The sequence below is a fragment of the Crocodylus siamensis genome, chromosome 13, assembly GCF_052110815.1.
Source record: "Crocodylus siamensis isolate JL-2025a chromosome 13, ASM5211081v1, whole genome shotgun sequence".
Classification (NCBI taxonomy): domain Eukaryota; kingdom Metazoa; phylum Chordata; order Crocodylia; family Crocodylidae; genus Crocodylus; species Crocodylus siamensis.
This window is the reverse complement of record NC_143407.1, coordinates 15,335,409-15,360,739: the sequence shown is the minus strand read 5'-3', so window position 1 is coordinate 15,360,739 and position 25,331 is coordinate 15,335,409. Positions and strand designations below refer to the sequence as shown.

Below are 25,331 nucleotides of genomic sequence, written 5' to 3'. Positions count from 1 at the left end.
GATAACTGCATTGGCTTTACTAATAGGAAAAAAATGGCTAGCTATCAGATGTCAGTGATACCAGGTAGAATTCTCAAAAATGCTTAAGTGATGTAGATGCTTAAGTCTCAATGACTTCAAGTTTCTAAATTCCTAGATCACTTTGAAAATGGGTGGTAGGCTCTTAAATCACAATAGGAGCTTTTGAAATTTTATCCAGTAGCTGTTCGCTTACATAGAATTAGGTGGTACAAAGGGAAAGCAGCACACAGACTCAGAGTTAAACTGATTGTGGAGGGTATGAGCCTGCTGAAGTCAGTGAGGAGCTAGACTGAGTCCCTGTTTTGTAGAAGGCAAGGTAGATTTGCAGCTTATAGACTAACCAATGAGATTATATGTATAATCAGATATAATCAGATGCTGTGATGAAGTGAGCTGCAACCCATGGAAAGCTTGTACTCATATATATATTAGAGCTGTGTGAGGCTTCGGACAGAGCTTCAGATCCGGAGAAGCTTTGGATGATTTGGGGCGCGAAGCAGCACATCCAGGTCAAAGCTCTGCCTCGTTCGGCTTCCTGAAGCAGTTCAGAGCCACCTCGGAGATCCGGCCGTAGGGTATAATGGGGAAACAATAAAATATCTATAACTTTGGGGGGGGGGGTTGTCCGATTTGGATGACAATTGCAGGGATGGTAGACTCTGCAGTTTCAAGAAAAACAGTGCTGGGGTTTGGGGGGAATGGCACCCCAAATTCTTGAAAGCACAACTCCTGTCCTGTCCTGTCTTTGTGTTACAATGCAGGGGGGTCAAAACTGCAGGGATGGTAGCTCTTACTGAGGCCACAAAGCCTGCCAAGTTTCAAGAAGATTGGTGCAGGGGTTTGGGGGGGAACTGCCCCTCAAGCTGCAGACAAGCACAACTCGTGCCATGGGTGCTGTGGGATTGACCGTGTCTGTCCTGGGGCGGGAGGGGAGACCCTGCTGCAGGCCTGGCTGCTGAGCTGCTGTGTTCCCAGTTACCAGTCAATCACTCATGATTCACTCAGGGACCAGGGGCTTGGGGACAGCTCAATGCACAGGACCTAGCTACTACATCATGACTTAACGAGCATCAATTAGCACCTACAACACCAGGCTAAGGAGAGGAAAGAATCAATTCAGACAATCAACTGCCCCAAGACAAAGACAGTCTTGGCATGAGTTTTGTCCATCAGCAGCTAGGGGTGCAGGCCCCAGAGCCCCCCTGCACCAATCTCCTCCACAGCTGGCAGATGTCGTGGCCTCAGCAGGGGCCACCATCCCTGCAGCTGTCAGCCCGCTGCGCCTTAACACACGCAGTGTCACCCATGGCATGAGTTTTGCTTGTTTGCAGCTTGAGGGGCAGTTCCCCCCAGACCCCTGCACCGATCTCCTTGAAACTTGGCAGGTTTCATGCTCTCAGAAGAGGCTACCATCCCTGCAAGTTTCATCAAAATCAGACAAAAACCAACAAAGTTATAGATATTTCATTGATTCCCCATTATACCCTATGGCCAGATCTCTGAGGCAGCTCCAAAGTGGCATAAAGGGAGCCGCTGTGGCCGAATTGAGACAGAAACCCAGTCCAGAGCTCCGGATCAGATCGTGACCATCTGAAGTGGCCGGATCCAAAAGCCAGACTGGATTGCTGCCGACTCGCACAGGCCTTATATATATAGAGAGAGAAAGTATGAGAGATTGTGTGTGTGTGTGTGTGTGTGTGTGTGTGTGTGTGTGTGTGTGTATAAAAATAATGTACGTACATGTACACACACATATATACACATACAGATGCACCTTGGTTAGTCTATGAGATGCACATCTACCCTGCCTTCTATTTGACTTAAGACTAACACAGCTAACTACATCCCCCTGTTTTTTGCTAGGAATGTGATTCTTGTTATAGGGGCTAGCACCTTGGATTTTTCCCCTTCCTCTACAGCAGTGAGTAAGGTTTGTTTGGTTGCGAGAAAACCATGCCTTCTTAATCTTTCCAGTTTCCTGCTACTGTAGAGGGCAGGGTTTTTTTTCCCAACACTGGTACTTGTCATGTTCTGTGCCTATGCTTTGACATAACTATACCTGATGACATGTGTAGGTCGAGCTGGGAGTCGGTCCCAGAGAACATGTACTATCTGTGATGCTTTTGCTGAGTGAGGGACCCCTACCTGATATTGCTCTGTGTCACCCCTTAAAATTTTTAGCATGGGAAGGAGGAGCTGAAGCACAGTTTGCTGTCTCTTCTAGTTAAGTGAAGTGCATTTGCTGGCCTGAGGGACCTGCACAGTGCAGCATGGCAGCCTATATGATTTGTGCTAATGTAAAATATAGTCATGTAGCTAAGGGATACATAAAGGGAGCTCGCAAAGCAGGCTGTCTTTTGTGGTTTCTCACTTTTGTGGCTTCCCATCTCTGATGCATTCCCCTTTTCAGCTAGATTATCTGATATCACAGTGGGAATGTTCCAGTGCAGGGGCTTCCCACAAGGGGATAGATTGCACTTGACAGAAGTGCCACGGCTCCTCAGATTTTATGGATCATGCTTGCAGAATTAGAAAGTTCTTAAAAATCTTCCCCTTCCCTGAGCCAGTGGTTTTTTTTTAAATCTGGTATAGGCCTTCCAATTGCAAAGTCTGTTTTCAGCAATGAGCATTGAGTGCTCTGAGAGGTTCAAAACTTGTTAAAGAAACAGCAAGTTTTAGGTTAATTATCCCCCTGTTCATATACACACACTCTCCCATGTGCAGTCCAGCTGCCTGCATTGAACTTGATCAAGCTCATGAGGCTTAGATACCTTGGTGCTGGGAACCATAGTGATGTTGGCACCTGAGTTAGATGTTCACATCACATTAGAAAAGAGAAAAATAGGTTGATAGAAGTCCCATATGAATGGATGCATTTTCCATTGAGCATTAGTTGTATCTCCAGGATCTGTTTCCATTTTTTGTTTCAAGGGTCCTAAGGGAAAGAATAGATGGAGGCTTGTAACAATTCATCCTGTAAGATAAGGTAGAAGATGTAGTTGGCTGGATGTGTTGGGCAAAGAATTTTCTGATGAAATCTTCCCTGGGGTATACAGGCACAGAGCATGTTACCTGTCTGTCTGACCTGCCTTCCAGGTGGACTCTGATTCTTCCCAATCATTTGACAGTATGAATGGAGTGCATCTTTGTTAAATGAAGGCAGCTCTTTTCTGAAAGCTAAACAAGTAAGTTACCAGTTAAGCAAACCAAATGGCAAAAATGGCCTCAGACAGGTCTCCTGCTTCTAGGAGATGAAGAATATATAACTTCCTCAATGAAAAAGGTCATTGTGTAGGGGGAAGGGGATTCAGACAACAGCAGCTAGACATAAATATACTGTATAAAAGAAAATGTGATGTGGGGCAGAATTGCAATAATAAAGAACACAGCAGATTGTAAGGGAGGTTCGTGTTCATTGGCAGAGCAGCTTTGTAGCCCAATACTGGAATTTCTAAGTGAGGAGAGCAACAGAACAGATCTTGGGCAACTTAGCTGAGGCTTAGAGCAGGGGTGAGCAAAATATGGCCTGCGGGCTGGATGTGGCCCGCCAGGCCATTCTATCTGGTCTATGGGGTCTCTAAAAATTTTAGAAAATTAATATTTATCTGCCCCTGGCTGCCTGTCATGTGGCTCTCGATGGCTTGCCAAAACTCAGTAAGTGGCTTTCCATCCAAAATAATTGCCCACCCCTGGCCTAGAGGGAAGACCTTTGCTGTAGAACTGGAAGAGCATTGCAGGACACAAGCGAATGATATTGGTAGGTGTGTAGAAACTTCAAAAACTTCCTCCATGCTTGGAAGTGATACCTGCACAGAGAAAACTTTGGTGAAATTTTAAAAGAAATTTCAGGTATGTGGACTGTCTAGGTGATAGGACAAGGTACTGAGCAAGCTGGTGGGTTGCTAATCACTGGAGATGCATAAGAACAGGAATCACGCCTGTATCTGTGGGTGACCAGGTAGTTAGCCTGAAGTCAGGCCGAAGGCACGGCACCTTATAGACTAGTGGGGGTGAACTTTTTTGGTAGGCATACCACAGATTACCCCCACACCCCTTCTGAGTGCCACTCTGAACCCTTTCCCCTGCCTGATCTGATGCTCTGCTTCCTGCCCTATCTGCTGCCGTGTTGCCTGGCTCCTTTCTGGTCTGCTGCATGCCACACACAGAGGCTACCTATGCCACTTAGGAAGCAGGTTGGCCACCCCTGTTATAAACTGAATTAGAGTTGAATAAGCTTTTGTAAGCAGTAGTTTACCTCATCAGATGCTATGAAGGGACTGGAGGAAGCGGAGCTTCTAAATAGAAAGAAATGATCTAAATCAAACCTGCCATGACTCAGACAGAGGAGCTAGTGTAGATCAGGGGGGTGAATGTGTGAATAAACACATGGCTTCAATAGTGAATAGAACATGCTGCCTGCTGCAGTGAAAGCAAACTAAAAAATTCTCACCTTGTGTTCATATATCTGGGGGCTCCCATCAAATTCAGGATGCTCTTTATTTCTTCTTCTAAATCTGAATCTCAGATAGCATCCATGCCCCCAAATTTAGCATCCGTGTCAGATGGCTTTTGCTATTAACTGTTGTTCAGTTTGACATGGAGGATGCAGCATTGCCAGCTCCTGTGATTTTTATTATCTTGCAGTGTTCTCAAAGCCCCAGATCCTGTGAACAGTTCAGACTTTCAAGGGGCATTCTTTTAAAGAGAAAAGTAAGTTCATATCCTTCAGAATTGCTGAGCAACACTTTAAAAAGCAATGTCCAAGGGTCACCAACTAGAGAGGAAATTAAAAGAACCAAAGAACCCAGTGTTTATCAAATCACATGATTTTTAAGTTAACACCATGAGTTTCTATCTTTTCTGAGCATGTGGTATTGGCAGTCATGAGCAGAACCATCCCCTGGAAATGTCACCTGTGTATGTAAGGGAGCTTTGGCCTTCCAGCCAGTCCTGAAATTGTGTTCCCAGGAACCGCCTGTGTCTGATTCTGTGTTATGTGCCTACATATAGGAGCTGGGCATGCCTGTGGCATACTCTACAGCACCATGTGGGGCAGTCCAGAGTCAGCCAGGCCTCATGATTGCTGAGCGATGGTAGTGCTGTATAGGGAACATTGTCAGCTCTTAGGGCTGTCAGTGAACAGCAATCCCTTTCTGACAGGGACAGAGTACTGGTAATGGACTATGTTTGTTGAGGGGAGAGGTGGGGTTCCTGTTTGGGCTGGTAGCTTTGGGGGAAGAAGTTTAAAGATCAAGTTGGGACACAGGGGAGTATATGGGATACTTGGACTGTGTGAAAGAAGGAGATACCATTCTTGGATATGATCAATATTTGCTTTGCTTGAAGGAATCATTTGTATTATTTTTATAGTAGTTTTATGTACTTCTGTGCAACTACATCTTTGAGTGATACCAAAGTGCCTCAGGCTGCCCATGTGTAGGACATCAGAGGAATGTCTACTGCTTTTTTGACATCCCCTTTTATCATAATCATGTAAATCTGATGCTGCATATGGAACACCCTTGTGGTCATGCAGATTAGACTATGGGCACAGACAGAAGTGACAACTTTTGCTCAATCTGGCCACAGAAAGCTGTCTATAGCCATGACCAAACACAAGTACACAGCTGCAGACTGCTTCAAAAATGACCGATTGGGCAAAAATCTGAACCTTCATTGCATGACGTGTCAGATGAAGACATTTCAAAACAGGGCATCTTCTGCAACTTCTGCCTGCCAGCCTGTCTCTGTTTTCAGATTGAGAGAAGGGAAAAGGAGTGGAGGGAGTCTGGTCTGGGTTTTTAACAGCCTCCACAGGTGGGGTGGGTGTATGGGAGCCCTCAGGAACCCCTAGAACATAGGTGGATAAAATGGCTGATGTAGCTGGTGGCTGGACTCCATTTCCCAGCAGCCCCTGCCTGCATCACTGTGGCCAGTTTCCATGGAGACCCCAGGAATGACAGGTCTTTGAGTGTGGGGCTTGGGTTTCCATAGAGATTGGCCCAAGCAGCACTGGTAGGGCGCATGGCTGGGCTGGGGCTGGAGCTGGGATTCTGCGGTGGCGACGGTGTGGTCCAAAGCCGCGGCAGAGCTGTGATCCGCTGTCTGCACGCCTCTGCCCAAGGCATGTAGGCAGCGGATCCCAGCTCTGCCCCAGCTCCAGACCACACTGTCACCACCACAAAATCCCAGCCCTTGCCCGGCATGCGGGCAGTGGATAGCAGCTCTGCCCTAGCTCTGGACCAAATTGTCACCGCTGCGAAAGCCCAGCCCCGGAGCAGCTCCCTGCTTCCTGCAAAGCATTCTCAGTTATAGCAGGGAGCTGCACTTCTGTCTGTGTCCTACGTGTCTGCCTGCATGGTAATCCTAACTTGTATTCTGACTTCTTGTCACAGGCTGCTCTCTGGAGCTGTGGCCTTGAAAGCAGGACTGCCTGGGGAAGGACTCCGCTTCCATGCTTTTGAGAGAGGGATTGGGTTCTTCCTCTGGGTGACATGCACACCTGTCCAATTCTGAAATATCTATCCCCTGCCCTTCAGCAAAATTGCTAAAATGAAGCAGTTGCTGCCAAGTGACAGCTAGAGTGCCTTTTCTCTTAATACCAACAGTGAGAATTTGTGTTTGTACAGAGTGCATGAATTAGATCTCAAAGTGCTTTACAAATACAGATGGATTAAACCTCATCCCTACAGTAGAAATATGGGAATACCTGGGCCAGATCTAATTGGAGGCCTATCTGGTTTTATGTTGTGGCCTATGTACACACTAAAAAACAAAAAAAACCCTCCTTGTGTTTATAATGAAATGGCTGACATGATATACAATCCAAATGTAGACAGGGCGGGCAGTAGTTGCTGATTGAAATAAACCTGAATCTCCTCCCTCAACCAGCTCCACTGCAATAACATTATAACGTGGCCTGCCTTCCACCGGTATTTCTACTGTTTTCAGTCATCTTATCATACAAACTCACTTTTTTTCTAGGGTGGTTGTGGGCTAACTGTTCCTGGCACGTACTACTACAGAAGGGAGTGCAAGAACCCCTGATAGATAATCTGGGGTTGCCTAGGGAAAAAGTCTGGGTTATAGATGGACATACTGTAGATTAGATGTCTGTTTATATAGCCTCCCTAATATATTTGTGGATGTTCGTCTCCTTCACATAAATATCAAACACTTCTTTGATCCTGCTAAGCTCTTGGTCTTGGATACCTTGTGGTTGAGAGTTCATGGGTTAATTATGTAAAAAGTGTAAAAATAATTAGCTGAATAAAAGAGAGTCTGAAATCATAAATGTGTTCCCTTTCATTAAATCTCTCCTGTTCTCAACTTAATAAGACGTGAACAGAGGCTTTCCTGTCTAGATGAGAGCTGTTAAATCTCTATATATTGAAAACTTTTTATTTTTAGCTGCCTGTCTGTGACTCCTTTTATTTCTGTAGGGGGAGGGGTTGGTTTTTTTGGTGGGTTTTTTTGTTTGTTTGTTTTTTCTTGGGGGGGGGGGCAGGGTTGGTATTAAGGCCACCAGAACTGAATATAGCATGCCAGAGGTGTGTATCCCACCTGTTGGAGCATTGTGGTTATTTTTTTAAATGTCCTAGTCTGTTTCTACTGTGGTATCTAACATTCTTCCGCTTGTTTGACCACTGCCACACCTGGGGCAGATGGGAACATGCGCAGCTGAGAGCAGCGCAGGGAAAACATCCAGTTCCTCCTTCCATGGCACTGTATAAAGTTGTAAAATATCACAGTTCTCATTTTACACTTGGGTAAACCTAGGCACAGACGGGTTACATGGCTGGACAGTGAGTTGCACTGGTGATTTTCACTATGTCTCTGTGTGTGAGCCTGAACTTGTTAATTCCTGAAGCCTTTCAGAGATGCATTAAAACAGGGGCGGACAATTATTTTGGGCAGAGGGCCGCTTACTGAGTTTTGGCAAGCCATCAAGAGCCTCATGACAGGCAGCCCGGGCAGATAAATGCTAATTTTCTAAATTTTTAGGGGCCCTATGGGCCGGATAGAATGGCCTGGCAGGCCACATCCAGCCTGCGGGCTGCACTTTGCCCACCCCTGCATTAAATTAATTAATATCTCCCTGTCTTTTTCTACGCCATCCATGGGTCAGCTGGATTAATCCATACACCTTCCAGAGGGTCAGCATTTATGTTTCAGGTCACAGGAGAGCTTATCACTCATGAACAGACCTGAAAGGATGTCTGCCTTCTCCTGAGTAATGGAAGAATCCACTTGAGTTCAGAGCATGGAATGGAGCAATGGGGTTTGTAGGAGCAGCTTACTCATATCCTTTTTTTGTGTATGTACAGGCTAAGGACAGTGACGATGATGATGAAGTCACTGTTAGCGTGGACCGGGATCGCTTCATGGATGAGTTCTTTGAACAGGTAAGAAGTTGATTTCTTTTGCCATGCTTAGATGTGTGGTGGAACAGAAACCAAGTGGTGATTGTCACTGACCCCACTGCTGGATGCTAGGTGTTGAACAACCCAGTCTTTATCGATTCCTGTCCCTGGGTGATGCCCATTATTAGAAACCATAGGCATGTGTTAGGGACTTAGCAGTGAGAAAATGGAATTCGTTTGCCTTGACAAGCTCTGTCAAGGCTTAGAGTTCAGCATTAGCTAGTCCCTCCTTGGTTACACCTAAAGCACGAACATAAAGGTGTAGGCATTGATTAGAATGAATCACAGCAAAAGCTAGGCGGTAATGTGCAATTACGTGCCCCAAAGGCCCATTCAGTTTTCCGCTAGCTTCCATAGAAACCAAAGGTGGTGTAAGAGGCAAATTGTTTGGTAAATGAGCGCAAGCGCCCCTGTGTCAGTTGTGGAGTAGAGTTACTGTCTTCTGTGGAAGCAAAAAGCCTCACGTTTCTTTGTTGCAAAATGCATGCCTCAGTGCTCTGATTCCAGCAATAAAACTGTAAGAATCCCTGGAAGTACTTCTTTGCAGAACAACAGCTTCTGTATGGAACTGCTTTAATTTTCTGTATATGTCTGGTTTATGGATGAGGTATTCTTCTGGCATGTGGGTGGCTGTAAGATGTGCATGCACATTTCTAGAACACCCTTATCAGAATGTGGGGAAGGGAGGGGATGAGCCTGCAGAGAGATGTCTTATTGCAAGTGGAAAATGGAATGAATAAATACACAGTCAGCTGAAGGCAAGGAAAGGCTGAAAGAACTGGGGTTGTTTAGTTTGGAGGAGGGCCGATTGAGGGGGGAGGGATTTAGATGATTTGATAACACTTCAGATAACACAAAGTTGTTGATAAGGAGGTGGTGATCATTTTTTTTTGCTGTGTCTACAAAAGACGGGACAAGAAGTATAAGCCTTAAATTGGAACAAGGTTGGACATTAGGATGAATTTTCTAACTATAATGTTAAGGGTGATTAAATACTGAAACACATGACCTAGAGAGGTTGTGGAATTTGCCATTTGAAGCTTGTACACATGCAGTTTAGATAAACACAAAATGGGAAGATCCTGCCATGAGCAGGGATGACCTCCAGGAGTCCTTTGGGCCCTGTTTTTGTATGAGTGAAATCAAACTGAATCCAGAGTAAAGGACAATCTGGAGGACATGCAGCCCAGGAATACAGTAGGGCACAAACATGGCTTCTTACCAAGGCATCGGCAGATTTCCTTGGAGTGCAGATGCAGTTGGGAAAATGCTGGTGTCAAGTGGCACTTCTGTTCCCTGTCTGTCTGTCCATTCTCCCTGTAGGATGGAGTCAGATCTGCACTTTTCAGCTTTTATTCTGGTTAACCCTCTGCAGCCAGCAGTTACTGGGAAAATGAACTGGGTTCTAGACTTGTGCATCTGGAACATATCATTTGCTGTACTTTTGTTGCTGCAAAGTTTGTATTCCTAGTACTGATGCAAGAGCCAGGATGTTTGGGGTCTTCCAGGTCCCAGGGGTTTGCTAGACTGGTACTTAGTAGATACGATGGAAAATGTTTTCCCTAAGTAAAAGTATTTTAGGCCCATCCTTTCCTAGCATCTGATGAAATTAGGTTGTGGCCTACAAAAGCTTATGTCTCTCTGAACAAGGGAGGTCAGGGTGGCACACTGGAGACTATGTTTTGCCTGATTTCAACTAACATGGCTAACAACCTCTAGGGCCATTGCATGGAAACCTCAGCACCTCCTCAACCCTATTTACTAGACTTTAAAGGGATGTCTTTTCAAATCATTCCTGTCATTTGAGAGTCTGATTGGTATCCATTGAGAAGTTTCAACAAAAACTGGATTGTACCAGCGTGGGTGTCCCACGACTGTGTTTGAATTGGGGAGTACTACAGCATGATAAACTCACTTCTCAAGCACTCTTAACATCTTTGACATACATGTTCTTTTTTCCTGTGTCTCCTTAGGTAGAGGAAATTCGAGGGTTTATTGATAAAATTTCGGAGAATGTGGAGGAAGTGAAGAGGAAGCATAGTGCCATTCTTGCTGCGCCCAACCCAGATGAGAGTGAGTGAGACGTTCTCAGTTTTCTTCTTCAGCAGGCTCTGGGAAATGGTGGCATGTGACTGCCTCTTGTGGTTTATGAGAGTGGATCTGATTCCTTGGGTGGATGGATGGAGCCTGTGCAAGGTCCTATTGGGCTAAGAATGATATGCTGATGTGTCACCCAGATGGTCCTACTGGCTGTCACTTAACCAGGACAGGCTGTAAAGGAAGAGGCTAGTGAGATGCATAATAACTGTGGAGCTTACAGTGGTCAAATGAAAGACCCACAGAAGACAGGCTGGACTGATAGGGAAAAAGGCCAGAGGGATTTATTGGGGCTCCTTCAAGCTACTGGGGAAGGCAGTGGGGAGCACTGAGCTCTTGAAGCTGGTGAAGAATGATTCCGTGCCTGTGTGGTTGGGGACATCATGAGGCTCTAAAGAGCAGACAGCCCCTTTAACTCAGGTGAATCCATTTCCCATTCTGTTCAGCTGGAAAAAAAAATGACAGTTATTGCAGCAGTGGCTACAGACTTCCCTTTCTGCTACTTCTCTATCAAATACAGTACCGTAGCAATGAAATTTGATGCCTGGGGCAAAGCTCACAGCAGCAGCCCACTCTCACCCTGTACACAGATCCAGGGGGCACATGCCCCCCCATGCTTGCCTGGGAGTGCATGCAGTGGTGGGAGCTGCCCTCCCCTCATCCCTGCGACCCCCCCCAAATGAGCCACTCTTGGCTCTGTCCCACCCTGGCGGAGCAGCACCTGTTGATGCCCCTTCGCTTCAGTTCCCAGGGCTGTTGCCCCACTTGCCCCCCTCTTGCTATGGCACTGGTCCAATACACTTAATTACAAACCTGAGGAAGAATGTCTTGCATTCAAAAGTTTGTCTAACTCTATCCCAATGACATAGTTGGTCCTATAAAAGATATCATCCAGGAAATACTTGCCTCCCAATTAATTACAGGCTTACTAACCTCCTCTACTCTGTGGCATGACAAGGAAAGTGCATGGTCCTCTGGCTCTGCAGAGAGAACTGCAGGAGGTTTGATACAATTAGCAATATACTGTTTGTATGCTCCCCACAATAGTTCCTGGCCAAACGGGCTGCTAGATAAAAATAAACAAGGGAGGTATGGTCCTCACAGAGTTCCCCGTGCTCTAAGATCACTTTGAGAAAGACTTGCAAACTTTTCTGTCAGCCGATGCATAGCACAGGCATGTGAAGGCCTTCTGGAGTTGGTAGGTTGAAACACCTGCTCCAGATGGCTGCAATGCTGGTCTACTTGGACCACCTCCGACAGCCATTTATACTGACCCCTCTGCTTCCCTGCTGGCTACACAAGACTTTCTCCTTGAGTGTGTCTAGATTAAACAAGTAATCTGATATTTAGAGGTGCACTGATATATTAGTCGCATATTGGATCGGCACCAATTAAAAGGAAATATAACATTATCAGCAGTGGACTTTTTTTGGCTGGTGTATCTGATAATGTCAATGATAAATGCTGCATGCACGCAGCCAAGAGTTCAGCCTGGCAACTTGGAGAGCTGCGTCTGGCCAGTAAGTCTGTAGAGGCGAAGGGGCACACACATCTGGGGGGGGGGCATATGGCCCCCATGCCTCCCCCAGGGCTGCATGCAGTGGCAGGGAACTACCCCCATACCCCCACACTCCCTGGATGGGCAGCCCAGAGCTCCATCCCTCTCCCAGCCCTGAGGTCGCATTCACCATCCTGGCTGGGCACCCCTGCCCCACTCCCTCCCTCACTATGGGGGCCAAGACCTGCTCCCATGCCCCTTCCCTCCCCCCCCCCCCCCGACTTACCGGCAGGATGCTGCTCTCCATGCTGCCTGGTTGCACTCCTATAAGTTGGCTATCAAATTGGTATTGGCTGATATGACTGGTTTGTAATGGGCCATCAGTATCAGCCAAGAAAATCTTTGTTAGTGCACCCCTACTGATACTTCCTACAAACTACAACTCAAGACCTCTTAAAGGGTGGTGTTCTGTCTCTAATTGAATAAGGGTATTACCCCTTCCATCTAGAATGGCCTGTCTATTATCTTCACTAAACAGCAGCCTGGAAATACAGTTCCTCTGTATCTTCATGTTTTTTAGGCTGTTCTTCACCATCCACTTTGGATTTTGTGTTTTCAGTAATTATAGATATAGATAAAGATATAGATATCTTTCTAAATAATCAGTTTTGTCCTACCACAAATTCTCAGGCTCAGTGTAGGACCCATGGGTGATGCTTCTCTGGCTCTAGTGTGGCAGGAGTAATCCAAATGATCCATTTGGTCTCAGGATATTGTGGGCAGTTTATGGCATTCTGGAGTTGGGGGATGGGGTTTTCTAAAGTGTGTAAGGAAGCTGGGAGCACAACACATGTGTTTTCAATGGGGATTGCTGAATGATTCCTAACTACCTGTGGTACTTTTCAGAATCTTGCCCTGTGTGGCCAGGGTGGCAGTAAAGGTAGAGCTGACATTTTTTTCTCCTTATATTACTACACTGATTTGATGTCAAATAGCCTGCCCAAAAGGGGGCTGATTAGATGCTGAATGTTAAGAGCTTGCAGCAAATCACAGCATGCTAGTAACAAAAACCTATTGAACCGTAACAGACTCAAACCTAGCAGGTTAAGTGCTGCATTCACTCCTGGTAAGCCAGTGCTTCAGCTGACAAACTCTGTTGCTGTAGATAATCATAAAGTATAGGAGGTGTGTATGCCAGCTACTGTCTAGGAGATTTATAACAGGACTGTAGAAACAGAACACAAACTCCTTGTGTGTAGGATGTTGAACGCAGCTGAGGGCTAATCCACACTGCAGTGGTGGCAAGTCTCAGCACTGATGTTCTCATAGAAATCACAGAGTAGGGCTGGAGGGTTCCTCCATATGTCACCTAGTGCAACCCCAGGCCTGTGGCAGGATCATCCCTATCCAAACCATCCTATATAAATCCATACCATCATCCCTGGCATAACACAAGACATAGTATCCTAACCTGCCTGCCAAACTTAAAGCAGGGGGACCATGGCAGCCAACAGGCTGCTTCTGTAAAATGTCCTAAATGTCCACAACCTTTTAAAGGCATCCTGGACTCTTATCTAGCTAGTTTAGAAGGTCCATCTCTACCCTGCCTTCTGCCTGACTTCAGACTCACATGGCTAAGTACCTCTCTCTGCTCATGAATCGAAGAGTGACATATCTGAAAAACCAATGCCATACTGTCCCAGTAGTGCCTTTGTGGTCAGGAGATGTCTCCTACTGCTGCTTTTGTCCTGCTCCTCTGTGCTGTTGTGGACACATCTGCTTGCTTATGTGCCAATTGATAGATTTTGTGCCCGCAGAAGTTTCAAAATTGCTTAAAAATGGGGCTTTGAAATGGAGCTGGAGGAGCAAGGTTCAGTCCTGTGTATTCTTGGTAGCAACACTGCTGGCTTAGTGACCAAAGACTTACCATTCAACCCAGGCCAAAGTCATAGGGCATCATGCTGGGCAGTCAGGAGGACATTCTGGTAACTAACTTTCAAAAGCTAGCAGGGAGCCGGATAGTTTCCATTTGGTAAGCATGACATACTGCAGCGTGGCAGCTGGTACTAGCTGAGCAGCATTTCGTTAGTGCCTTCTGCTTTCCAACATTGCACCAAGCATTTTAATTCACCAGATTGCTGCTGCCTCGAGTTTTATAAACAGGTACTGGAAGAACAGCAGAATTTGCTGGACAGATTAGATGAAAGAAAGGAAATGGGCTAATTATTTGTGTCAGTGGGAAGAGGGTTCCAAAAGGGATTCTTTTGCTAGCTAATGATCAGGAAGCAGAAACACAAGTCTGTATTCTTCAAAATGCTGGAGTTTGAAAGTAATTACAGAAATTGCTTTTCCAGACAGTAAATTGTTCTGCAACCAAGGATTATTTTCTACTGAATTGAAATATTTAACAGGGGAGTCCAGAAGCTGCCAGGTCACTACTTTATTCTGACCTGACTGAAGTAGATGAATTTTGTGCTTGTGCAATAAAGGACCAATAGTGATGATAACCTGGATAGACAGGCCCTGTGTTCAGGACGCAGCTGTGCCAGTGTATCTCATGCCAAGGGCTAATAGTCATACCTAACTGCCTGGTCATATAAGCGTCTCCTTTCTCCTTACCCTATCTACTCTCAATTCACTTCAGTATTTAAAACCCCAATGGTGAAATGCCCAGTGAATTTCCCCATGGGACCACCTGAGCCTTCCTCAAATGCTTTGTAGCTTAGTAGATACAGTAAAACCTGCTTATATCAGACTTTCTTGTACTCATGCATTAGTGACTTTGTGAAGGACTTTTTATTTGGATACAGGTTAGTCACTTTATTTAAACTGGCTTTGAGATTGACATACTTGCTTTTCATAAAACATGGGGAGGGCATCTAAATCGCCATGATAAAAGATTAGACTGAATAAAACATTAACCTTTCATTTTTATCAAGCATGTTTGTTGAGCCATATTAATAATCATAGCCAATGTGAGAGAACCTGTCTCTGCAGAACCTAAAACAGGAAGCCAGGGGTGCCCTCCATAGGGATGTTGCATTAACTGGAACTAATCAGTATACGATCACGTGAAAACCCTCCTTTGAGGAGGCATTTTAAAGCCCCCACTAGGGAAGTCAAGCTACATATCTGCACAAGAGAAAATAACTGAAGGTTGACTCATGTTTGTGTGGAGATTTAGCTGTGAACAAGCAAGTACAACTTATTTGTGCTTTGTAGCTCTGACATTAAAAGGTAGGTTTTATTTAAGCAGATCCCCAGAACTGGGAAACCGTGGATGTAAGCCTGAGGTGCATTGGCAGAACTGGGAGGTGAACATGTGGGATCATATGAATGATTATTTTTTGTGTCAACATCATATTAATGAAGATATTGATGGTATGATATTAATTATCAGATGAATCATCATATTCATGATGATTATACATATCAGCATTACCAGCAGAGGAAGTTTTGCATGGCATCTACCATCTAAACCAGTGGCACCCAATTTATTTCTGGCCCCGCAGGCTAGAGGAGTGATGTAGGTGCAGGCCATTGGCTAGATTTATCCAGTTTTGGGACCCCCACTATAGAAAGGATGTGGACAAGTTGACAAGAGTCTAGCGGAGGGCAACGAAAATGGTTCAGGGGCTGGGGCACATGACTTCTGAGAAGAGGCTGAGGGAATTTTTTTTTGAGTCTGCAGAAGAGAAGACTGGCAGGGGATTTGATAGCAGCCTTTAACTACCTGAAGAGGGTTTGAAAGAAGACAGAGCTGGACTGTTCTCAGTGGTGGCAGATGGCAGAATAAGGAGCGATGGTCTCAAGTTGCAGCAAGGGAAGTTTAAGTTGGATATTAGGAAAAACTTTCTCACTAGGAGGGTGGTGAATCACTGGAACAGGTTACCCAAAGAGATGGTAGAATCTCCATCCTTGGAGGGTTTTAAGGCCTGGCTTGACAAATCCCTAGCTGGGATGATCTAGTTGGAGCTGGTTCTGCTTTGAGCAGGGGGTTGGACTAGATAACTTCCTGAGGTCCCTGCCAACTCTAATTTTCTATGATTCTAGATCCCGCACACTGGTTAAAAGCAGCTATGTACCCACCCAATTGCACACCAGCTTGATCCCATGCACCCACATCAGGTCATGCAGCAGCACGATCCGACATGCCGGACCATGTTATCCAGCCTACCAGGCTCCCATGGGTCCAAAAATTTAGCAGGAAAACTGAAAATAACGCTATCAAACTTCCAGACTGGTGTGGAGTCGCATGGGCCAGATAACACAGCTCCTTGGTCTAGGGTTGAACACCTCTGATCCAAATCATTGTTTATTTAGGGGAATGAATGGAGGTAAGAGAAACTCAAAAGGTAAAATCTCACTAATGTTTAATCTGTGAAATGGTAAGCATTGTTTGTCAAACCAGAATACTTAAGAAAGCTGTATAATCCTTGATTTCCTTCTGCTGTATATGTTCAAGCAACACCATTCCAAGGAGAAGGAAAAGGCATGGGACTGCCTGGGGCTTTGCTTAGTATTTCTGCCATCTTTTAGGTTGGAGCCATTGGATTAGAGTGTCTTTACTGTGAAGAGGTTCATCACTGCCTACCAAGGATCTCTCTTCTGGCTCTATACCTTGCACTAGAGAAATGATTCTCAACTGGGATGCAGTGGTACCCTGTGGTGCTGTGACATACTAGTAAGGGTGTCGTAGGGCACAGGCTGTCTCCCAGAAGTGTCATGGTGTGGCCTGTCCCTGCCTCATGCAAGGGTTGCGTGGAGCTGCTCATGGTGGGAAGAGGGCAGCTGAGCTGGCCTGGGCTAGGCTGGATAGTGCTGGTGGCCTCCAGTGCCCATCAGAGAGTCTGGGGGGGATGAGCCAGTGGAGAATGACCTGCAGCTGCAGCTGCTCATGAGGAAGCAGCTCAGGAAGAAGCAAGAGCTCCAGGTCAGGCACAGAGACCAGAATGGCAGGCCCAGGAGGATGCAGCAAGGCCAGGCTGACAGCAGGCATGGAGCTGGGGCTTAGGGTCTTGTCCTTGCTGGGGCATGAGGTTGTGCCTTCTTACACTTGGTGGCCACCACTGAGCTCAGCCCACCATACATGCCAGCTGGCTCCTGTGGGTAAGGAAATGAAGTTTTCATTTCTCACAAGTGTACTGGGAACCTTGGTCCCTATCCTGTAGTCAAACCATTGTAACCATGTAAGTTTGCAACGCTGAAGTGTTTTGGTTTTTGACTTCTTGCATACCCACATCTTCTCAACTGTGATACTGTCTTAATAACAGTGATTCTGCTTTATTACCATCTTCTTAATTGTTTTAATCTATACAGTTTTTTCAAAAAGATCTTTTCTAATCTAAAAAAGATTACATCTTTTTTAAACAGACTTAATCTAAGGTAAACGGACTTCAGAAAACAGTTTTAATGCCCACTCAAAAACATGTCAGTACTTATTTTTTTTAACATTTGAAATGAGGTGCTGCTGAATTCAAAAAAGTTATGGAGGGGTGCCTTGACTCTAAATTAGTGGAAAACCACTGCTCTAAAGTTTGATATTGTTGCTTGTATTATTTAGATTCTGGCTTCTTGTGCTGGGCATGTGGCCCAGCTATAATGCATGTGAAATCTGTCTGTTAGATAGCACTTTATTTAATTTGTAGTGGGTGCATCTACATGAGACATGTACTGAGGAGTTGCTGAATTAGCTCCACAGTAAACATCTTGGCATCTACACATGCGGCCCCATTAGGCTTCAGGAAACCAATAAACTCTGCAAGAGATTAGTACTTGTAAATACAAGTACTGTTCTGCTGTGGAGTTTTTTACTTTGCAGCAGGGCACGTGTAGACACTGCCCTGGCTGGCTGGGGTGGGAAGGTGCTTTAGTGTGGGGACTGCCTGCTGGCTAGTCCCACACAGGGCACCCTTGTGCTCTAGCCAGCCCCTCCACAGCATGTTGGGCTAGGTCAGAGCAGCCCTGGGCTGGCAGGCTGACCCTCTGGGCTCTCTGCCCGCCAGGGCTGCTCCGACCCAGCTTAACATCCTGCAGTCTTGGGTGCACATGTAAACACAATGCCCAGGAGCAATAAACTCTGGCATGATAAGTGCTGGAGTTTGTGTCATATTAATATGCACATGTAGACGTGCCCAGTATGTGGCATTTTTCAGTGATTGGAACTCTAGATTGTAATGACTCTTGTAGTGCAAGAATGAGGGTGTCTTTGTCACTGGCACATAATTGATGACTGATGCATAGGCTAGAGCCAAATGTAGTGCACAGGGCCAATCTGTGGGCTAGACTGGGACTATGGACTGGCCCTGCGTGCTGCAGGCAGCATGTCCCTGATCTGCTTCTCTGGGCTTGATGCAGTGTGTAGTATGTGTCAGCTCCAGCCCCACATGTTGCAGGGCCAATCCAGGGTGCACGCTGTGTTTGGCACCCATGCCAGACCAGCCCTAAGTGCTGGATCTGGTGCACAGGGCTCGTCTGTGGGCTCAATCCAAAGCGACTCTGGTTCCTGTACACAGAGCCAGTCTGGTACAGACGCTGCATGCAGTGTGCATCCCAGACTGGTCCCTCATGCCACATGTAGGGCATGCTCTGGACCAGCCCTATGTACCACATGCAGCATATACCCCGAGCTGGTCCTGTACATACATTCAGCAGGTGTCTCAGCAGGCCCTGTGTGTCACAGGTCCGGTGAATGTGCTGCATTCAGCCCTGTACAGGCCAGGGCTGGCACATATTGCATGTGGCATGCAGGGTCCACAGGAAGCACCACAGGCCAGCTGATAGGGCTTTGTGGACTGGATCCAGCCCATGGGCTGTGTTTATGATACGTGTGATCTACAGAGATGGGTAGAGAGATCCACAAGATGGTAGTTTTCTTGCAAAGTATAGTCTTCCTCAAAGGGGGCAGCACAGTGAAAGCATATTATTTTTAGCTGGTTAAAAGGGACATATTTAAAATTTAATAGGCATTTTCAATGTTGTTCAGAATCCTGATCTGAATCACAGGCACTGTGGTAAGTCTGTTCTTAAAATTGTTCTGGGGAAGATCTGTCTGCACTGTGGTGGCAACCTGCCTCAGTCAGAACATTTCCCAGAAGGTCCCACCCACCTGCTTCCGCTCCAGACTGAGACATGTACTGGTGGAGCCTCTTCAGGAGTCCTTCTGTGCCTGTTCTTGAAATGTTGGTCTCTGATGAGCTTGAGCGGAGCTAAGAGAATGACCCTGGAGTGTCATTTGGATGATGTCCACGGGAGCAGGTGAGTGAGGTGTGATTAGGAAATTCTGGTTTTGGTACACTGCCTGCGTGACACAGACATACCCATAAACTCTGACTGCCCATCCGTCATCACTCTTGGCGCTCAAAATGGTACGTAATGTTTTTGGCCTCCAGTTCATTCTCTTCAAGTTCCATGTTTTAATGGGAAGCGTTCATTGGATTTTGGAGCACCTGGTACAGGTGCTTAGTGATTTCTGGTAGCCCTTCCTCTGCATCTGTTTTCCTCCCCGCTCACATTAATGCTTCTTTTTTACCGACTTGTGTAATGGATTGTGCTCCTTGAATGAATTACTCCAGGGAGCATAAATCTTTAAATCTGTAGCCAGTTTCCTTCTATCTGTCAGTTCAATCCATCTCAAGTGGACTTCAGAAGCCTTGATAAATATTTAAAACCTCTAAGTGGGCCCATTATTACAGTGTAACAGAAAGCAAGAGATATTTCAGATGCACATAAATTTAAACTCGAACCACACCCCCAAGTTTCTAGATATGAGGGAGACCCACAAGACATGAGACTGAGATGGTGGCTTCTAAAAGGCAAAAGAATTCTTTGGGTTCCTTGTCTAAAGAATATGATGTGGATAGGATTCTCTGTTCATGATCAAAAGGGTCATCTTGAGCTCTCCAAAGTAGTGGGGCCATGAATAGAGTTCCCTTCCAGAGTGCAAGAATCTGTAGGTACTTACCTCTTTTTTATGCAAAGCTGGTGCTGAAACTGTGAGATGCTGTTTTGCATCGTTTGTGCGTGGGCTGTAAATATAACACTTCTGAGCAGATTCTTCCAATACCACTTCGCTTAAAGAGTAAACTAATTGCTGTGTGCTCCTTTTAACTGTGACCTGTGGCATTCAGCAGCCTGCCTAGGCAGCGGGGCACAGATGGAAATGCCACCCCGGGGAGCTTGGAGCAATGGTCACTCACGCAGGCACCACCAAACTGAATCAGGGTTGATACAGTGAAAATGAGCAGTTTGCTTCTCTTTGTTCCAGAGACTCTCGCTTCCTTCTCCTCTCTGCTCCCATTTCCATGGCTCATTTGTTCACTACATGCTGTAATATTTGTATCTCGATGGTACTCATTCATTGTTGGTGTTCAGTCACATGAAGCACTGCATCTGTGTGCCAAGAGGAGGAAAGCTAAACAGAGCAGGAGTGATTTGTGGCTAAGTGAATATATTCCTGCGTGTCACTTAGGCATGAACATAGAGCTGTCTGTTAGTAGTCACAAATAACACGCATTGTGGGCCCATGATGCGATGAACTTAATAAGTGCTCTTAAGTCCAGGCAGAAAAGTCCCTGTGTTCTTGTCAATTAAGTGCTGTGAAACAAGGCAGCCCATTTTAATGGCTGGAGCTGCTGGCATGAGAACATACAGGTTTGAAGCATAAAGCCAGAGCTCTATTACTGGGTTCACTGTTGGATTTCCCTTTGGGGTTTAATGCATTCTGAAAGCAGTGCTCTCAACAAGGGTGAATGTTGAAATGTTTTTTAAAAAGCAGAGACTGTGACTGGGGCTCCCAGACTAAACAGAACACAAGAAAGGTTTTTTTCCGAAGCTGCAGGTTGCGCTACTCTGCTGTGTTACGTTCAAGGCTGCATTCCCCTTGCTGCTGTGTGTGGTTCTGGACATGCTGATCTTTTTTTTCCAAAGATCGTTGCAAAAGTAACAATGAAAATGAGCCTTTTTGTGGGAGGTAAATTCACCCTCTTCTCCTTCAGCCCCCTAGCAAATCTCCCGCAGTCATCTTGCCTGTTGTCAGGGCTGCCCTTTGCTACAAGACACCTGCTAACACAAAACAAAGCAAAGCATGCTTCAGTTAAAATGTGAGCAAAGGACTGGAGGACAATAAGTTAAGCAGGGATAGCCCAAAATCAGTTGGCGAAACAAACCAGCTTTTCTAGTGAACAGTAATTAGTTATGTAGCACAGAAAGCAAGATGGTACCTGCCTTTTTTCTCTTTGTCATATCAGTTCCATGGCAATGTGATGGGAGCTTTGCTTGTTGCTGCTATCTTTACCCACTATATCTGCAGGAATTATGTTGTATGCTTGGGGCATGGGTTACCTATATGCCAACAGCTTTTACAGACCTCCGCCTTACCATGCTATTCATATCCAAATGTGTAACAAGGACTGCTGTAGCCCAGAAGAGTTTCCATGTAAAATAAAGAATTTGCCAGGACTCTACACACCTATAGCATTACAGAAATTCAGAGGAAAGGCCCCTTAAAATAAACCCTCCTGTACTGCTACTCACACTTCCTTCTTGGATGCAAAAGCCCTGCCTTTTGCATCTCAGACAGGAGCACAGATTCCAAGAATAGAGAGAAGCTGTGTCATTATAAAGGTGTGTTTTACTTTGCAATCAGCACCAACACCACTGAGCAATGAAGAGGGACCATATCACTCCCGTGGAAAGGGGTGGAGTCCAGCAGCTGCCATCTGCTGCCTCTGTTTCCTAGTGCCCTTGTTTCCTGTATTTGGCATTTTCCTCTTTGGGATATGTTTGCAAGGGGAAAGGTAGGGAAGAGGTTGCTAAAACTTAGATTGACCTGCTTAGTTCTCTGTGTAGCTGTCCTCTACTTAGGATTTCCTGGTAATGGGACTGTGTGCAGGAGAGGAGCAGATTTGCTTTTGCAATTGACTGTGTGGGAAGAATGAGTTTCTGTATTTCATGCCTCATTTCTCATTTTCTGTGGATTATTTCCAGATTCCTGTGTTGTGCAGTTGTGGGAGGAAGGGATTATATTGTGAATTTCCTAATAACAACTAGTCCAAGTGGGAGGAGCACATTTTCAAAGTGTCAGGGTCTAAATGACTAAGGTTTAGTATACTTCTCTTGTCTACAGTCCTAAGCTGTAGTCTTCTGAAAGTGGGGGGAAAGGGGATGTTCCTGATGCATCTTCCCTCTGCACTGTGCCAACAGTGGTCCTGAAACCTCCAGCAGGTTCTGTGGAGGGGTGAGAGGGAGCAGGGCCTAGGAGTAGCCATGAACTCCCTAGCGCCCCCTACCGTCACTCACAGTGGACTCAGCACCCTCAGAATCTCGCCCGCCACGACTTTGATCTTAAATTGTTAAATAGGAGGCTGCCTTTATTCCCCTAGTGAACGGCATGTGTTCTTGCCCCTACTCCAAATTGGGTGCCTCGGTGCGCCCCTCCCTTAAGGGGTATGCGTGCCTCCAAACCTCCCCTTCAGCACGCCCCAAGCCTCGCAGCTGTTCCGTGGGACGTTGTGCGGTCCCTCGCCCCTCTGGTGCTCTCTCTCTCTCGGGCACCCTGGGCTCCTTGCCCGCCTGGCGCCCCTGGGCCTGGCTCGATACCGCTGTCCTGTTACCGGCGCCACTGGGCCTGGCTTGACGCTGCTGCCCTTCTCTGGGCCTCAACCGCGCCCGCGCTCTCCGCGGCCATTGCCCACCCTTTCTGGGCCTACACCTGCGTTCCTCGCATGTGCTCTCTCTCTCTCTGCCCTGCTCTGGGGCTTTGCTCTCTCTGGGGCCACTACCGCGCTCCGCACGCTGGGGCACAGGCGGCCACCGCCTTGCCTGTCCCCTTGACCCTTCGCTGGGTCTGTTGCCCCCACTGGGCAAACACCGCCCTTATGGGTTGGGGTCCCTGACCCCGCACCCCGCGCCTCTCCGGCACAACACTGCGCCTCGCCGGCATAAACACCGTGCCTCTCTGGCGCCAACAATAGTGCCCCACTGGCACCCTGCCCCTCCTAGGCACTGGGAACCCCCAAACTGCTGGGGAGCCCCCGTGAGGCCTCCTCACTCCCCTATAGCCTCACCCGGTCCTCCGGATAACTGTAACCAAAACTCAAGCCACCCGGCTGTACCATAAACCACACAGAGTCTCCGTGCTCCAAACATAAACTCCAAGCCCCTCACCAAGGCTCTCCAGCCTACCTCCCTTTAGGGCGTTCTTGTTCCCAGCATCATCGCAGCCAGTCAGTGTGGTAAGGCTGCAACTCCTAACTCAGGCTACTCAGCTCAGCCGCAGAGCTCGAGCTCCTGCAGCAGTCAGAAGGGAATTGCTGGTCAGGCTCCGGCCTAAGCTGTTTATAAAGGCCTGGCCCTGCCCCTTTCTGGCCACCTGACCTGCCTGATCGCCCTGGCAACCAGCACCTGAGCTGCCCTGGTGATTGGCAGCTCTGCCAATCTCACTCACAGTCACGGGGCACCTATGTGACTCCGTGACAAGAGGTAACGTTTTCTAAAAGGCATGAAGACCATGGCCTTGCCTGGTTGTTGGTCTGAAGCCCCCTTCTTCTTCCTAGTTGATTTCCATGATGCTTGAACCACAGCAAAGGATACTGGGAAACTCAACTTGGTTCCACTAAAATTTACTGAAGCCTTTAGGTGACTCATATTTCTTATTCTGATTCCATTGTAGGGCAAGACCATTTCCTTATCCATTAAAACTTTCCTGATAAGATCTGAGTGTCCCCATAGTCTCACTGCTGGGAGCTTTCAATGCTGGGACAATGTAAAAACACAGCAGAGAAACACTCTGCTTTGGAGTGCCTTCATCTGGTCCGTCATTGGGTGAGGGTGACATTTGTTGCCTAACTGGCCACTTTTAAAGTGCTCTGCAGCCATGCACATGTCAAAGCATGGCTGTAGAGCGCTTTCAAGTGCCCGATCACATGACAAATGTAACTTCTGTCAGTGCCTACTGATTAGTATGTGGACAGAGCTCCAACACTAGGGAGCCTGTCCTGGATGCAAATAGGTTGTAGTCTAACCACCCTCCGAGGCCAGTGGTTTACATGGAAATCTGTCTCTAATGGAAAGCTAAAGGCTGTACTGCACTTAGTAAAGGTATTTTCTGAGGGAGAAGGGAGGAACTTGTTAGCTGTTGGTCCTAGGAAAGAGTGAGCTCATTGTCTTCTTAGGTGGGGATTTAGCAACAGCAATTTGTCCCTGTCAAATGGAGTCTGATTTTGAAGCACTGATATGTTTGCAAAACAACCCTCTTGTGCCTTCCAATCCTGATAACTGGGCCTATATACATTGCAGGACACAGTATTGAGTTTCAGCTTCTGTACTGGAAAAGCATGGGAAGAAGATCATTATACTTCCCAGCTTAAGGCACCAGAAATGAAATTTTGATTTAGATTTCCCCTGTGTATTCATTAAAAGCTGCTTCTGCAGAAGGCCTCATGGAAGGAACGATCTGCTGGGCAGAAGAATCGGCAGCTCGGCTCAAGATGCCCAGAGCAGCAAATGGCATATAAAATACAGAGTAAAGCTGAAGCAGTGGTTTGATTAATTTATGAAATCCTGCTCCTTGGAAAGCTTCAAAAGGTTCATGAATGTTTCTGAACAGCCAGAGCTGGGGATACAGAGCTTGGAGCAGAGAAGTGAGACAGAAGGCTCACAGTGGTTTTCAAGAGAGGCATATTTTGGTATCCCGTAATCTCCTAACCTCGCTGAAACCTTCTTGCACACCAGCTGCATCTCAGGGCCCTGCTCCTCTAAGACCAGGGGAAGTTGGGTCCTGTTCCATTCAGTGGCTGGAGGAGAGACCGCAAAATCTTAGGATTGGCAGTGCCAGGTTGTTTTCCATTGCAGACAGAGATGCAAATTGGCGGTGTACTATATTTTGGTACAAGGGCCATGACATGTCACGTTCCAGAAACTGGCCTCTGATTGTTGCCAGGCCGGCTGCCCATGAGAAGGAGCAGGGCAAAGTTACAACGTCTCAGGATGCTCTATCATTCCATGTTAGGAATCTAACAAACATCTCTGTTCCCTTGAAGGCATTAGGAAGCTGGGTCTAGAATTGGAGGCAAAGTGTCCTGGGTGATCTGGTTTCCAGTCCATATGTCAAAGGCCTGGCAAAGAACTGCTGGGGAATGTGTATGTATATGCAACACATTCTTGCTTATATATCTCCCATGAACATCCATGGACTGTATTAGCACTGGAAAGAACTGAAATTGCCATGGCTACTCAATGAGACTCTGACCTGGAAGGCACAAACAAGAAAAGTCTGTTCTGCAGTAATATCC

The 25,331-nt window shown here is 46.5% G+C and overlaps 1 protein-coding gene across 6 annotated transcripts in view; it reads left to right on the top strand.

Annotated features, from left to right (window-relative positions):
• Positions 1–25,331, top strand: part of STX1A (syntaxin 1A) — a 295,171-nt gene that overhangs the window by 82,964 nt on the left and 186,876 nt on the right. For all 6 annotated transcript variants that reach the window (XR_016438975.1, XR_016438976.1, XM_090026130.1 and 3 more), the window contains exons 2-3: positions 8,349–8,426; positions 10,418–10,517. Coding sequence is in view for 4 of the 6 variants with exons in the window: in XM_090026130.1 (XP_089882256.1) it covers positions 8,349–8,426; positions 10,418–10,517 (178 nt within the window). In the remaining 2 variants the exon portion in view is untranslated. The remainder of the gene's footprint in view (positions 1–8,348; positions 8,427–10,417; positions 10,518–25,331) is intronic.